At 40.1% G+C, this 17389-nt stretch overlaps 1 protein-coding gene across 2 annotated transcripts in view; it reads right to left on the bottom strand.

Annotated features, from left to right (window-relative positions):
* sntg2.S (syntrophin, gamma 2 S homeolog) overlaps positions 1 to 17389 on the bottom strand; it is a 276383-nt gene that overhangs the window by 127485 nt on the left and 131509 nt on the right. For both annotated transcript variants that reach the window (XM_041565024.1, XM_041565023.1), the window contains exon 7: positions 10812 to 10899. In XM_041565024.1, the coding sequence (XP_041420958.1) occupies positions 10812 to 10899 (88 nt within the window). The remainder of the gene's footprint in view (positions 1 to 10811; positions 10900 to 17389) is intronic.

Here is a 17389-nt window from a genome sequence, read left to right as displayed (position 1 = left end):
CAGTCCGGGATACATGGAGAGGCTGGAGGGCCTTTCAGGATGATTTTGCCACATTGAACCAGTGGTGGGATGTAGGCAAGGTTCACCTAAAGCTCTTGTGTCAAGAGTATACCAAAAGTGTGAGCGGGCAGCGCAATGCAGAGATTGAGGCACTGAATGGGGAGGTGCTTGATCTTGAGCAAAGGCTATCAGGCTCTGAAGACCAAGCCCTTCAGTGTGAATATCTAGAAAGGAAAGAAGCGCTGCGTAACATGGAACAACGACAGGCTCGTGGTGCCTTTGTGCGAAGCCGGATGCAGTTACTTTGTGATATGGATCGTGGTTCCCGATTCTTCTATGCTCTGGAGAAGAAGAAGGGGAACCGAAAACAAATCACATGCCTTTTTGCGGAGGATGGAACCCCCTTGAGGATCCGGAGGCTATCCGGGACAGAGCCCGGTCCTTCTATCAAAACCTTTTTTCTCCAGATCCCATCTCTCCAGATGCCTGTGAGGAACTATGGGATGGGCTTCCAGTGGTCAGTGAGAGGAGAAAAGAGAGGTTGGAAACACCAATCACTCTAGATGAACTCTCTCAAGCACTCCGTTTAATGCCCCACAATAAATCTCCTGGGCTTGACGGACTGACCATAGAGTTCTTCCAGTTCTTTTGGGATACTCTGGGCCCTGATTTCCATAGGGTCCTAACTGAGGCCTTCAAGAAAGGTGAGTTGCCACTTTCGTGTCGTCGAGCAGTTTTATCACTACTTCCTAAGAAGGGGGATCTCCGTCTTATTAAGAACTGGAGACCAGTCTCACTGCTTAGCACAGACTATAAGATCGTGGCCAAAGCTATCTCACTTAGGCTCAAATCTGTGCTGGCAGAGGTGATTCATCCTGACCAGTCCTATACAGTCCCCGGTCAGACAATTTTTGATAATGTCTTTTTAATCCGAGACTTACTACATTTTGCGAGAAGGACTGGTCTATCTCTTGCTTTTCTCTCTCTGGATCAAGAGAAGGCATTTGACAGGGTGGATCACCAATATCTTATAGGCACCCTGCAAGCCTATAGCTTTGGCCCACAGTTTGTGGGCTACCTGAAAACAATGTATGCCTCTGCAGAGTGTTTAGTTAAAATCAACTGGTCTCTGACTGCACCTCTGGCCTTTGGGCGAGGAGTTCGGCAAGGATGCCCCTTGTCGGGACAACTGTACTCGCTGGCCATTGAGCCCTTCCTGTGTCTCTTAAGGAAAAGGCTCACGGGACTGGTGCTCAAAGAACCTGACATGAGGGTGGTTCTCTCAGCCTACGCTGATGATGTAATTCTTGTGGCCCAGGACCTAGTTGATCTTGAGCGGGCACAAGAGTGTCAAGAAGTCTACGCTGCTGCCTCATCTGCCCGGATCAACTGGTCCAAGAGCTCAGGCCTTCTGGAGGGTTCTCTAAAGGTAGATTTCCTGCCTCCTGCTTTTCGTGACATCTCGTGGGAGAGTAAAATCATTAAATATTTAGGCGTCTACCTATCAGCTGAGGAGTATCCTGTCTCACAGAATTTCATTGAACTTGAGGAGTGTGTTTTAACGCGCCTTGGAAAGTGGAAGGGTTTTGCTAAAGTACTTTCTATGAGGGGGAGAGCTTTGGTGATTAATCAGCTGGTGGCCTCTCAGATCTGGTACCGGCTGATATGTCTTAGCCCAACCCAAGAATTCATTGCTAAGATCCAGAGAAGGTTACTGGACTTTCTCTGGATAGGAAAGCATTGGGTTTCTGCAGGTGTCTCAAGCCTCCCGTTGAAAGAGGGAGGGCAGGGAGTCGTGTGTATACGTTCTCAAGTGCACACCTTCCGTCTCCAGCAAATACAGAGATACTTGTATGCAGATCCTTCTCCACAGTGGTGTACTCTAGCATCGAGTTTTTATCGCCAGGTACGAAATATGGGATATGACCGGCAATTGTTTATAATTGAACCTGAAGGTTTCCTAAGAAACCTTTCAACCCTGCCGGCTTACTACCAAGACACGCTAAAAACCTGGAGCATGGTATCCGTGTTAAGGCAAGGAGCCACTGAAGGGGAAGACATTCTAAATGAGCCCCTACTTTACAATCCATCTTTTAAGACTAGGATGTTAGAATCCATCAGCATCCGACGTCGCCTTTGCCAGGCTCGGTTAACCAGAGTTGGAGATCTCCTGGATTTTGAGAAATCAGATTGGGTGGACTCTCAAGCAGTTATGCAACGCATGGGATTCCTCACCACTAGGGTTCCACACCGTCTTCTCAAGGAAATCAAGGACACAATCTCTCCTGATTCTCACACCTTCATTGATGGGGTTTTACATGCTGGAGAGCCACGTCCACCTTGGAACTCCTCACCTCCAGACATAATAATAGCACCTAAAACCCGTCAATCCCCCCAAGCACCTCCTTCCCCCAACTTGAGCCAGTTGGAGAATTTTCCATTGACACGCTTTCATGATATAACAAGAAAGCTGTTGTACTCTCTAATGCTTCACACTGTACACTTCCTTGCCCTCATCTCCCGATATGATACCATCTGGAGACGTGTGCTTAATGAGGGTGAAAGACCTCAGTGGCGAGCTCTTTATTCCAGTTTGGTGCCTAGACCAACTGGAGACTTGAGTTGGAAAGTGCTGCATGGTGCATTGAGCACAGGAGAGTATTTAGCTCGTTTTACAGACTCCCCAGCTGCTTGTCCATTCTGTGGCAAAGGAGAGTCTGTGTTTCATGCTTATTTTACGTGTGCCAGACTGCAACCTCTATTGGCTCTTTTGAGGAAGCTTTACCTGCAGTTCTGGTTACACTTTTCCCCTCATGTTTATATTTTTGGACGCCCAGTATCCCGGGACAATAAAGAAAAAGACCTTCTCTCCAACTTGCTCCTGGCTTTAGCTAAATTAGTCATCCATAAATCTAGAAAGCAATGTTTGGAAGGTGGGAATCCTCTGCCAGCAGAGGTCTTGTTCCGAGTGCTGGTGCGTTCCCGCATCCGAGCAGAGTACACCCAAGCAGTGTTTACTGGTCGGTTGAAAGAATTTGCTGACCAGTGGGCAATAGATGGGGTACTTTGCTCAGTATCCCCAGACCTGGTTTCTGTTCAGACAATTCTCACACTCCATATTTAAGTGCACTTTAATTTAAGTGACAGTTGTATTTTAATCAGTTAATTATCTCCTTTGAGATGTGATTAACTTTGGTGAGCAATCACTCACCTGCAATTTGAATAATATATCAGCTAATGAAAGATCAACACATTGACTGCATTTTTGTGGGGTAAAAACACAGAAATATATGTTTACCCCCCAAAACCCATATATTTTTGGAAAGTACACATTCTACCGAATCTAAAATGGGTACCCATGCCTTTCTGCTCCAAACTACTGAGTCGCAAGGCTTTCCCACAATTGTCGGTTTTGGTGAAATATCTGAAAATTGCCTCAAAGCTTCAACTTCCCAGCACCATATCACCCATGTATCGTTACGCACCAAAAAAAAGCACCCTAAATATGATTGCCAGCGTTCCTCCAAACAGTTTGGTGGCCATTGTTCATAGGTTTACCAAAGTATCTGGCATTTAGAGGCCTCAAAATGAAGTTAGCGCATACAAATAGTCCTGTGGGTAACTTCATCTAATGAAAAATCAACACATTGACTGCATTTTTGTGGGGTAAAAACACAGAAATATATGTTTACCCCCCAAACCCATATATTTTTGGAAAGTACACATTCTACTGAATCTAAAATGGGTACCCATGCCTTTCCGCTCCAAACTACTGAGTCGCAAGGCTTTCCCAAAGTTGTCGGTTTTGGTGAAATATCTGAAAATTGCCTCAAAGCTTCAACTTCCCAGCACCATATCACCCATGTGTCATTATGTACTAAGAAAAAGCACCCTAAATATGATTGCCAGGGTTCCTCTGAACATTTTGGTGGCCATTGTTCATAAGTTTACCAAAGTATCTGGCATTTAGAGGCCCCAAAATGAAGTTAGCGCATACAAACAGTCCCATGGGTAACCAGCTAATGAAAAATCAACACATTGACTGCATTTTTGTGGGGTAAAAACACAGAAATATATGTTTACCCCCCAAAACCCATATATTTTTGGAAAGTACACATTCTACAGAATCTAAAATGGGTACCCATGCCTTTCTGCTCCAAACTACTGAGTCGCAAGGCTTTCCCACAATTGTCGGTTTTGGTGAAATATCTGAAAATTGCCTCAAACCTTCAACTTCTCAGCACCATATCACCCATGTATCGTTATGCACCAAGAAAAAGCACCCTAAATATGATTGCCAGGGTTCCTCCGAACAGTTTGGTGGCCATTGTTTATAGGTTTACCAAAGTATCTAGCATTTAGAGGCCCCAAAATGAAGTTAGTGCATACAAATAGTCCTGTGGGTAACTTCAGCTAATGAAAGATCAACACATTGACTGCATTTTTGTGGGGTAAAAACACAGAAATATATGGTTACCCCCCAAACCCATACGTTTTTGGAAAGGACACATTCTACAGAATCTAAAATGGGTACCCATGCCTTATTGCTCCAAACTACTGAGTCGCAAGGCTTTCCCAAAGTTGTCGGTTTTGGTGAAATATCTGAAAATTGCCTCAAAGCTTCAACTTCCCAGCACCATATCACCCATTTGTCATTACGTACTAAGAAAAAGCACCCTAAATATGATTGCCAGGGTTCCTCTGAACATTTTGGTGGCCATTGTTCATAAGTTTACCAAAGTATCTGGCATTTAGAGGCCCCAAAATGAAGTTAGCGCATACAAACAGTCCCGTGGGTAACTTCAGCTAATGAAAAATCAACACATTGACTGCATTTTTGTGGGGTAAAAACACAGAAATATATGTTTACCCCCCAAAACCCATATATTTTTGGAAAGTACACATTCTACAGAATCTAAAATGGGTACCCATGCCTTTCTGCTCCAAACTACTGAGTCGCAAGGCTTTCCCACAATTGTCGGTTTTGGTGAAATATCTGAAAATTGCCTCAAAGCTTCAACTTCTCAGCACCATATCACCCATGTATCGTTATGCACCAAGAAAAAGCACCCTAAATATGATTGCCAGGGTTCCTCCGAACAGTTTGGTGGCCATTGTTCATAGGTTTACCAAAGTATCTGGCATTTAGAGGCCCCAAAATGAAGTTAGCGCATACAAACAGTCCCGTGGGTAACTTCAGCTAATGAAAAATCAACACATTGACTGCATTTTTGTGGGGTAAAAACACAGAAATATATGTTTACCCCCCAAACCCATACATTTTTGGAAAGTACACATTCTACAGAATCTAAAATGGGTACCCATGCCTTATTGCTCCAAACTACTGAGTCGCAAGGCTTTCCCAAAGTTGTCGGTTTTGGTGAAATATCTGAAAATTGCCTCAAAGCTTCAACTTCCCAGCACCATATCACCCATGTGTCATTACGTACTAAGAAAAAGCACCCTAAATATGATTGCCAGGGTTCCTGTGAACATTTTGGTGGCCATTGTTCATAAGTTTACCAAAGTATATGGCATTTAGAGGCCCCAAAATGAAGTTAGCACATACAAATTGTCCTGTGGGTAACTTCAGCTAATGAAAAATCAACACATTGACTGCATTTTTGTGGGGTAAAAACACAGAAATATATGTTTACCCCCCAAAACCCATATATTTTTGGAAAGTACACATTCTACAGAATCTAAAATGGGTACCCATGCCTTTCTGCTCCAAACTACTGAGTCGCAAGGCTTTCCCACAATTGTCGGTTTTGGTGAAATATCTGAAAATTGCCTCAAACCTACAACTTCTCAGAATCCAATATGGGTAAATAAGTGTTTCTACTGCAAACTGCCAAACTGCAAAGCAATGCTGAACATAACGGTTTTTATCAAATTTCTGAAAATCGTCACAAAGCTTGAATTTTACCCCATTATATGCCCCACATTTCGTAACTTATCAGCATAAAACATCCTGAATATGAACGCCAGGGGTCTACTGAACACTTTGATGCCCAATATGCATTGATATACCAAACTATGTGGCGCACAGAGACCCCCAAATGACAATAGTGTATATACATTTTCACGGCTGACGCGCTGGCTGCTGCAATATAAGCACCTGGTGTGTGTAATATGCGACATTAGACCCCCCCCCCTAACAGTACAGAGACCCCAGAAAACCATATATTTTCAGAAAGTACACATTCTGACGAATCCAATATGGGTAAATATGTGTTCCTAATGCAAACTGCCAAACTGCAAAGCAATGCTGAAAGTAATGGTTTTTATCAAATTTCTGAAAATCGTCACAAAGCTTGAATTTTACCCCATTATATGCCCCACATTTCGTAACGTATCAGCATAAAACATCCTAAATATGAACGCCAGGGGTCTACTGAACACTTTGATGCCCAATATGCATAGATATACCAAACTATGTGGCGCACAGAGACCCCCAAATGACAATAGTGTATATACATTTTCACGGCTGACGCGCTGGCTGCTGCAATATGAGCACCTGGTGTGTGTATTATGCGACATTAGACCCCCCTAACAGTACAGAGACCCCAGAAAACCATATATTTTCAGAAAGTACACATTCTGACGAATCCAATATGGGTAAATATGTGTTCCTAATGCAAACTGCCAAACTGCAAAGCAATGCTGAAAGTAGCGGTTTTTATCAAATTTCTGAAAATCGTCACAAAGCTTGAATTTTACCCCATTATATGCCCCACATTTCGTAACGTATCAGCATAAAACATCCTAAATATGAACGCCAGGGGTCTACTGAACACTTTGATGCCCAATATGTATAGATATACCAAACTATGTGGCGCACAGAGACCCCCAAATGACAATAGTGTATATACATTTTCACGGCTGACGCGCTGGCTGCTGCAATATGAGCACCTGGTGTGTGTATTATGCGACATTAGACCCCCCTAACAGTACAGAGACCCCAGAAAACCATATATTTTCAGAAAGTACACATTCTGACGAATCCAATATGGGTAAATATGTGTTCCTACTGCAAACTGCCAAACTGCAAAGCAATGCTGAAAGTAACGGTTTTTATCAAATTTCTGAAAATCGTCACAAAGCTTGAATTTTACCCCATTATATGCCCCACATTTCGTAACGTATCAGCATAAAACATCCTAAATATGAACGCCAGGGGTCTACTGAACACTTTGATGCCCAATATGCATAGATATACCAAACTATGTGGCGCACAGAGACCCCCAAATGACAATAGTGTATATACATTTTCACGGCTGACGCGCTGGCTGCTGCAATATGAGCACCTGGTGTGTGTATTATGCGACATTAGACCCCCCTAACAGTACAGAGACCCCAGAAAACCATATATTTTCAGAAAGTACACATTCTGACGAATCCAATATGGGTAAATATGTGTTTCTACTGCAAACTGCCAAACTGCAAAGTACTGCTGAACGTAACGGTTTTTATCAAATTTCTGAAAATCGTCACGAAGCTTGAATTTTACCCCATTATATGTCCCACATTTCGTAAAGTATCCGCATAAACCATCCTAAATATGAACGACAGGTGTCTACTGAACACTTTCATGCCCAATATTCACAGATTTACCAAACTATGTGGCGCACAGAGACGCCCAATTGGATATATAGTAGATAAAATTTACAAGACATAACAAAATAATACAGAAAGTGTGAAATTCAAATAAAATTACTAAAATCCAATAAAACCACAAAAATCTATGCTTTTTTTTTTCAGACTAGTGTAATCAGACATCAGAATTACAGTTTGAATATTATAGCTTGGCAAAATAGGTTTTACGGACAGAATAAAGCAAGCAACAGTTATGCAGCGCTGAAAATGCAATAAAATGGCTAACAATGCACCAAAATCCCTAAAATTTCCAAATAATCACCGAAATAACATACAAAAGGTATTGCACAGTACGGTTAGCGAATACGCTATTCGCAAAGGCAATAAAACATTTTTTTGAGCCAAAAACACAACAATGCAATATGAAAAAAAAAAAAAAAGCTACACAACAGTGTGTGTGTGTGCACATGTGTACAATTGGTAAATTGCATGTTATGTGCATGTGTTTGTGTGTGCAAGTGTATGTACCCCCCCCCAAGTGTGTGTGACCCCCCTGATCCCCCAAAAAATGTATGTGAGTGTGTGTAAGTGTAAATCTAAGCATGTATTAGTGTATAAAGTGTGTGTAAGTGTATTTTGTGTGTGTGTTACACTAACCTGGGGTGTGTAGCTGCAGATCTGTGTCCATGATGGCAGGAGGAGTGGAGAAGCAGGAGGGAGTCGCCAGATCCGTTGATCCGATGCGTGGGCGTCGCTGGAGGGACCCGGAAGTGCAGGCAGCAGCAGCAGCACGCAGCCACGTGCGTCTGTTGCGTTTGTGGGGCCCCTGGACGATCGCGCCTCAGGAGCCCCTTTCCCACCCGCTCCGCTCGTTGCCTAGGGGGTTGTGAGCGAGTGGGGAAGGAGCGAGCAGCATTTAAAGCCGCTCCTGAGCTCCCCGCACGCTTATGCTGCAGAACGTAGAATCTACGTTCTGTGGCATTTCAAGATACTTTTCCACAGAACGTAGATTCTACGTTCTGTGGCACTTAAAGGGTTAATTATTGTGGGCAATTCACTCTTTGTATCCTAAGAAAAGGAAGGTGTACCCTAAAAAATGTGGATATTCAAGGTCAGTTCTTCTCAGACTTTTTGAAGCCCCCCTTAAAGGCTTAATATTTTGCCAGACCCTATTAGCTAAAAGGTTACAAATCTGACATTAGTTTATTAATGTGTCTATTAATTTTTTATGCTAACACCCATGGAGCCCACACAGGTCATAGCACCTAGTTGCTTCTTATGAAGCTAAGCCCCTAACCGACCAGTTTCACTTTTGCGAAATGACAAATATATTCTCCAAACACACTGAAGTCAATGGGGCTCATTTATCAAGCAGTTACCTATAGCAACCAATCAGTGATTAGCTTTTTAATGCCAGCTGCAAGTAGGACAATGAATGCAGCAATTTGATTGGCTGCCATGGGTAACTACCCATGGGCAAATTTGCCCAGTGTTGATAAATGACCCCCAATGTGTCAGGAACTACAGGGAATTGAATTCTGATTTGTTTACTTACAATTCCCTGTAGTTATCCTGTGAGGCACTGTGGCTTTTAGAGCTGGATCTTATCAATTTTCAGGAGATGCATCCGTCATCTCTAACTGTTACTCTCTTCACTCCACCTACCCTGTTACATAGTTAAATCGGTTTGAAAAAAGACAAAGTCCATCAAGTTCAACCCCTCCAAATGAAAACCCAGCATCCATACCCACACCCCTCCCTACTCTCAGATAGATTATAGATACCCATATCTATACTAACTATAGAATTTAGTATCACAATAGCCTTTGATATTATGTCGGACCAAGAAATCATCCAAGTCACTCATAGTCATTAACTGAATCAGCATCACAACATCACCCGGCAGTGCATTCCACAACCTTACTGTCCTGACTGTGAAGAACCCCCTACGTTGCTTCAAATGAAAGTTCTTTTCCTCTGGTGTGATGGGGCGGCCTCTGGTGTGGTGATCCTCTTTATGGGGTCCCCTGCTATTTGTCTGTTACCAACATGTGCCAATGATCAAGCAATTAAGGACCTATATAAGCCTGTCCCTTGCTATTCCCAGTTGCTAGATCATCAGAGCTCACCAGCCTAATCTTGCCTGCAGTTCCTGTGATTCTCTGCTCCTGTGGTTCTCGTGTCTGATTCCTGCCTGTGTTTCCCGAGTCCCAGCCTGGTTCCCTGTTCCTGACAATGTCCTGCCTGTTCTCTGTTCTGTTCCCTTGTTCCTCCACTCCACTTCACTTTGCCTGTTGGATCTTCTGGTGTTTGACCTTGGCCTGTTTCTCAGACCATTCTCTGCATTCAGCCTGACCCTGACCTCAGTGTGTTTACTGGACTCTCCTTGTCCCTGTCCCTGACCATTCAGCCCATTCCAGACTTTGCCTTTGTTACCGTTTATCTAACGACAGGCCTGTATTTGGACCCAGTCTGCACCTATTTTCATTCAACTTACTATGGCTTCAGCTAATTTCCCAGTCATTCAAGGGAGATTTCAGAGTTACTCTGCATACAGGCTCCAACCAGCTGGTCACTCAACAGTGGCCAGACCTGACACAATGGGTGTTTTTTTTGTGCAACATTTTTTTACTGCACAATCGAGTCTATGAGGGGGGGGGGGGTCGAAAGGCAGCAAAATATTTTGCCTATCCCTACATTTGAACCTTTAAGGTGCTACAGCTATTGAAATCCCTTGTTTTTATTTGTTATGGCAGCATGGTAAATCATTTGAAAGTATTGCCCTAACTAAAGTTTAAGAAGGGAATACATTTTTGACAAAACAACTTTAAAAAGTTAATAGTAATGGGCTTAATAACAGAAAACAACCGTAAGGCGTTTTGTTTAGCATTTTGTTCTGATAGATTTTCTGAATATTTTCTATTCAAATTCAGTGTGAGCAGCCAATTATTGCTGTATTGTAGGCATGAATTAATATGGATCTGTTGGTGCAGCTCTTGACCGGAACAAAACATACAAATTTATCTATGTAAATAGACACATTTCATGGTCTCTTTTAACAAAACCACACAATGGACCCTAATTACTACATTTGCATTGAATTGCTTTAAAGTTTACAACGTTGGCACTGATTGAGTACATTTTAAAAAATCTACATAAATACACAGAATTTTAATGTAAATCCCTATACATATTAGTTTAATGGGTCTTACCTAGTGGCAGCTTAAGAAATGAAGGTGCGTCCTTTAAATAGTAAACAGTAATTGTGACTTCATCACCAGCATTCCGTAATAAGTGAACCTAGAAAGGAATATATTAAAGGAAATTTATTAAAGCAAATACAAACATATGAAGCCTATTCCTCGATACCTGACAGTGTGGCATGAATATAGTAAAATATGATCTGAATAAAGTTAGTCTGATACCTTTATCACCAGTTGTGAATTTGGCCAAAAGGTATACAGTATGTTGTTTTTTCAGTCCTTTTTAATGCCAGTTATTTCGCGATCTGATCCAGAAAGCCACAAAGATAGAAAGCTACAGAATGTTGTTGTTGAGTCACTGGGGTTCATTTATCAATGCATCGCAGCACTAAATAGGTCCAACTTTTGCCCAGAGCATGCATATATTTAAGCGCTACATATATGTAGCGCACAACTGTTTTAAAGTGCAATTAATGTGCTACTTTGGACGCTGACATTTGCGTTTCAGGAAACTGCACATTTTAAATTTCTGTCGCAATACTTGTAATACGCACATATGGGCACATACTAGCGCTCCTGGCCACAACTGTGTTAGAAGTACGCCACAAACTACCAGTCATAAATATCAATGCCACTGTGTAGGAGCACATTTGCGCACATGTCCACGCATATTGCCTAACTCCAACACTGGCTCACTGTAGCCACACCCACAGCCGTGCCCCCAAGAAAGATGTCATTACTTGTGACATAATTGCCCGATATTTGTGCCATGTGCATAAACAAAACCTTCACAAAAATAATCTTTTACAGGGAATGTAACGCATGTATTTGCATGTGCGCAAAAAATGGTGCATACATTCGGTTGAGCTGCTGTGCTGCGTTAATAATTGAGCCCCATGGAGTCTTGTTCTGTGATCTTGCCCATTCACCTTGATCTTTGTAATCTGATTTTCTGGTTTAACCCTTGCCTGCTATTCAGACTTCCTCTTGCTTCCTCTGCCTGCTACTCAGATTTGCTGTTGTTTGCTGCCTGCTCAGGTCTCTAGCCTGCTTCATGGACTAGTTCTTGTTAGATGCCTTCCTTAACCACTGGCCTTGTTTCTTTCATTGCACCTTGTACAGGTATATGACCCCTTATCCGGAAACCCCGATATCCAGAAAGCTCTGAATTACGGAATGGCTGTCTCTTATAGACTCCATTTTATCCAAATAAGCCAACATTTTTAAAAATGATTTTCCTTTTCTCTGTAATAATAAAACAGTAACTTGTACTTGATCCCAACTAAGATATAATTAATCCTTATTGGAAGGAAAACCAGCCTATTGGGTTTCTTTAATGTTTACATGAATTTCTAGTAGACTTAAGGCATGAAGACCCAAATTACGGAAAGATCCATTATCCGGAAAACCCCAGGTCCCGGGCATTCTGGATAACAGGTCCCATACCTGTACAGAATCTGCTATGTTGTTTTCTTGCTAATTCTTTACTAAATGATCTTACTTCATATTAACATGATTTCTGATTTTCACCAGGCCTGTTACAGTATAAGCCAGTTTATTCAGTAAATAGGCTCAAACCCACCAGTCAATCACCTGTGGCCAAACCTAACAGTAATGTAGGCACAGTCAAACCTTACATCTAACCTAAGTGCTAGGATATAGCAGGTATGGGGCTATTCTGTTATGAAGAATGCTTGGGACCTGGGGATTTCTGGATAATGAATCTGTCCATAATTTGGATCCTCATACATTAAGGGGGTTATTTACTAAACTCCGAATGCAAAAATCCCGAACATTTTTTAATTTTTTTAAATAAAACTGGACTTTTAAAAAAGATGACGAATTTTTCGGAATTTATTAAACCCAGAGAAAAGTCAGAATCAGAAAATCCGGCACCTCAGACCTGTAGAGGTTGCATATTAGTCAATGGGAGAAGTCCCAATGATTTTTTGATGTGTGTTTACATAAAAAGTTTTATCACATACACGACACACATTTGCAAACTATAAAATACGTAACCAATACCATATTGTTGTGTGAGGGGCAAAGTGTTCACAAAGGCAAAATTATTACCATTTCTGCAACACGTTTTTTGGTGGCAAATAACGAATCCATAACACTACAGATGCCACATATATAATTAGACAGCCAACACTATTAGAAATGAGATTCTTAATGCTTTGTGAATTCCAGTTCCATTTGGAGTAATACAAACAGGAAAATAAATGTCTTTAATAAAAAAAACTTTGTGTTTTATTAAATTGTGAGTTTAATCAAAGTAGAAAAAAATTTGAAAATTACACAAATACAATTTTTCATAAACACAGTAGGCAATTTATTCAAGAAATGCACACATAAACTAATCATTTTCACTGAGGTTTACCATTAAATCTGCAATTTTTTTTTAAAGAGAAAGTTTCTCAATTTCTTGTTTTATAAACTGATAGGAACTATTACTGTATATGAAGATGAAATAAGCTTTTTCAGACAGAAATGAATCCTGTGTTCTTTACACCGAGCTGGAAGCATTTTGATTCATGGAGGAACGGCACAGATAAACAGATTAACGTATCCCTTAAAACACTTTGCTTAATAAGAAAGCACCGATGTTTATAAATGCTGACAACCTGCCTGTTTATTTAAATATTAGAAACTACAGACTTAATTCAACTTATGATACATTTTTGAAGCATAAAAGTGATAAAGCTTTTGAACGCCCTTAGTAAAAATACATACGTACATTGTCTTTAGGAACAGATATCGGTAAATAATGTTCTAACCAAGAAAGCCCATGCTGAGCATAAGTATACCGGTACAACACAGGGAGCATATTTTTTATTGATGTGATCAACAAAACCCATTTTTGTTCACAGATGGGAAATATAAAAGCTGAGACTTAAAGATAGAAATCTAAACAATCCATTTTGATGGGAAAAAAATCTTACAGTTTTGTATCTTAAGACAAACACACAATCCCATCCAAAACAATATCTACATTTCTACATATCTACAAAACAATGATACAAATAACACATAGCTATAGTGCAGCAGGCCAACATTATCCATATATTAAAATAATAAAAAATATGAGTTTGGTGAATTGTAGTCATTTTTGGCAATAGTCTGATTTTTACACAGTCTTAGCTTAATGGAACAAAAGAAGACTAAATAGTTGAATCTTTCTTTTAGCTAGATTTAAGTGGAAATCAGGCTCGGGCAAAGTTGATGAGCACCTTAGGCAACCCTGTCCTGTGTGGATCCTCACTCCCTCCAATGCATGAGCATACATGAGATTATGCACCCACACGAGCTGCAGAGCGGCGGGTGGGGTGCTGTTTTGACATCTCCAGAGAACAATGCTTTTTTGAATTTTTTAAAAGGCAAACCAAGGTATAAACTGCCCCTACTTCTCAATAGCTTATGAGCAAGGGTCTATGTCCATACAACCAGAAACAAGCCAGGGTTATTATCCCACTGGGGCACCATGCATTTAATTGCTCAATAAACCTTCGTTTTCAACCTTGGACCCCCCCCCTTATTTTACTTTTTTTTTTAACACCACCTCTGAACAGGGTGGATGCCCTGGGTGACTGGGAACAGAAGGCCCCAATATCAAGTTGAAATATATGGTAACCCAAGTCTTTATGAAGTAGGGGCTGCATGGACCCCATAAACTAGTGCCAGTAAGTGATAGCCTAGTTTCTTTAACAGTATATCCGATGGGTGTAAGAAAGTTGGGGCTAGTGAGACAAAGCAGTTTTGTTGTCCAACAAGGAGAGTAGTGGGATAATCCCAAGGCTTCTCAGCCACAATAGGGACTCCGTTCTCGTAAGACTACGGAGCACCACTGAATAATTGGTACACTGTGGCCAACACCTGTGGTGAGTAATGTACCCTGTATTTTTGGCTGTGTGCCCAAAAATGATCATTTGTACAATTTTTGCACATTCAATAACTGTATGGTCAGAAAGAAAGGATTCCATGTAACCTTCTCTTCCACCTGTTACACAAATTCCAAAAAACACTGCATATAAAACTGAATTATCTGGATTTGGTGGATTTTCAAACCTGTCTCGTGCCAGGCTTGTTCTCTTAATTGCTGAGATTAAATCTTCCTTCCTTTCTTCCTTGAGACATGTTTTTTTAGTTCATTCAATTAGTCAGATCACTTGCAATATTCTTCCCTGGACGGTCATGCCAATTAAGTACTGTATGTTTCCATGTTAATTGCTATGTTAATGAAGCGTTCAAACAGCATTTAATCATCAAAACTTTGAATATGTATCACTAGCTAATCAGAGGAAATCATGTCTCCATGGTTTATACTATGAAGAGTAACTAATATATTTTGACTGTTAATTAAAATTAAATAAAATGTATACATTAATTAAAAAGCCGAATGTATTCATAAGTATTAATGATAAAATTGGCTAAAAAAATATGTGTGCATTAGACTGTATAAGGGAACTGACACTAAGGGCTAAATTTATCAAGGGTCGAATTTTGAATTGAAAAATCTTTGTAATTCAAAAAGACCAACCGAAATTAAGCCAAAGTTTGTTTTTGGTCAAATAGGTCCATTTTTGATTGAATAGGTCGGTATTCGGACAAATTTTAATTGTACGAATTGAAGGAATAATACATTCGATCGAATCCAATTCAAAGTTTTTCCCAACAAAAACTTTGATTTTTCAAAGTCCACCAATTGACTCCAAATAGGTTCTAGGAGGTCCCCAATAGACTAAAACAGCAATTCGGCAGGTTTTAGATGATATGATAACTTTCCATATTCAAATTTTAATTTTTTTTCAAATTCGAACTGAATTTGGACTATTCCCTAGCCGAAGTACACAAAAAATCTCGAAATTTGCATTTTTTTCATTAGAAAATTCACCTTTAATAAATCGGGCCCCTAACCGAAGAGGAAAGTTGAGAATAAATATTGAAATGTCTGTGAAAGTTTTCATTTACCAGGTCACAGTATATCTAGTAGATATACTGGGGTAAATTTATCAAAGAGTGAAGTTCCGCCACTAGAGTGAAATTCCGCAGCTCTCCATTCATTTCTATGGGATTTTGAAAGGCGTATTTATCAATGGGTGAAAGTGAAAGTTCACCCTTTGATAAATACGTTTATAAAAATCCCATAGAAATGAATGGAGAACTGCGGAATTTCACTCTAGTGGCGGAACTTCACTATTAACTTCACTCTTTGATAAATATACCCCACTGTGTCTAGAGCAAGCCCAGGTGTAACGCCAAACAAAGCCTCCTTTAGGCTGCCAGTCTACATAGGGGCTAACAAATGGCCAATCACAACATTTATTTTGCACCACTGAGGAACATTTTTCATGCTTGCGTTGCTCCCCAACTCTTTTTACATCTGAATGTTGCTCCCAGGTAAAAAAAAGTTGGGGACCCCTGCCCTAAGGGAATAGTAGTACCTGAGCAATAGCTGGTATACTCCTCCTTTAAGTGCTAAAAGCCTGAACTAAACAACAACATAACTTTCAAGACAAAACATTTTAAATTCTACAACTTTTGCATGTTTTGGGATTAGCATCACATTTCCTTCCTCATTATTTAATATAACACCAGAAATTGATCATTTAGCAAGTCATATTCTAGCGGCAAGACACCAAGAATTTACAATTTAACATTTATTATTGATTAAAGTTAACAGTTTTACATGATTAATTGCCAGATCAATATTGCTCACACACACGGTTTTACGTATAAATAAATAAAAGATCTTTAAAATACTTAAATCTACTTTATATCTAATAAAACCCATCATGTATTTTAAAGGCTAGACATTAATTAAAATTGGGTTCTTTTCTTTGGAAAAAACCCAAACTGCTGAAAACACAAGTGAGTTTAGCCTTTTCTACAGTCGTTTTGCCTGACCAAAAACATCAATAGACAATAAATCACCCCCAAGTTTTGGGCACTTTACTGCAAAAACTTCACATAGATTGGTCGGCTTACATGAGATGTACACTAATAATTAGATTAGTGGTGGATTTTTAATACATTTTCAAATGTTTTTATCCCTGAACTTAAAGAGGAAACTATTTTCAAAATTAAAATGTAATATACGCTTCATCTCATAGAAATCGGAAACACCATAAATAAATTAAAAATTCTGTAATGCAATAATCAAACTATTATTCTGTATCCCACTATCAGCATGACTCTTTTTATGCAGAAGTCAGAAACAGAGTTTGATGGCCATTAAGGCTGAATACATTAACATTTGGTATTTGCTTAGTCAATGTATAAAAGCAACTGTCTTTTAAAATAACCGACTCTGACACAATGCTGCATCTAGAGAGACAGATTGCCTGTGGGGAATAGTGAAGAGTATGTATGTATAACTTCCTTCATGTAGAGCTGCAAAGATACACAGCACTGTACAATCTTATAGTGTATAAGTACACACAGGGATGACAACAAACATAATAAATACAATAAATTTGTATAAATACACAAAGATTAAGTGCCTTGTGGTAAGAGAGACAATAAGAAGTAGGTTCCTCTCAATCCTCTCAATTCCTCTTAGAATCCACTAGAGCCTTGACTTTTAT

Source organism: Xenopus laevis, chromosome 5S (genome assembly GCF_017654675.1).
Source record: "Xenopus laevis strain J_2021 chromosome 5S, Xenopus_laevis_v10.1, whole genome shotgun sequence".
Lineage (NCBI taxonomy): Eukaryota > Metazoa > Chordata > Amphibia > Anura > Pipidae > Xenopus > Xenopus laevis.
Note: the sequence above shows the minus strand (reverse complement) of the source record. Positions and strands in the feature narration are given on the sequence as shown.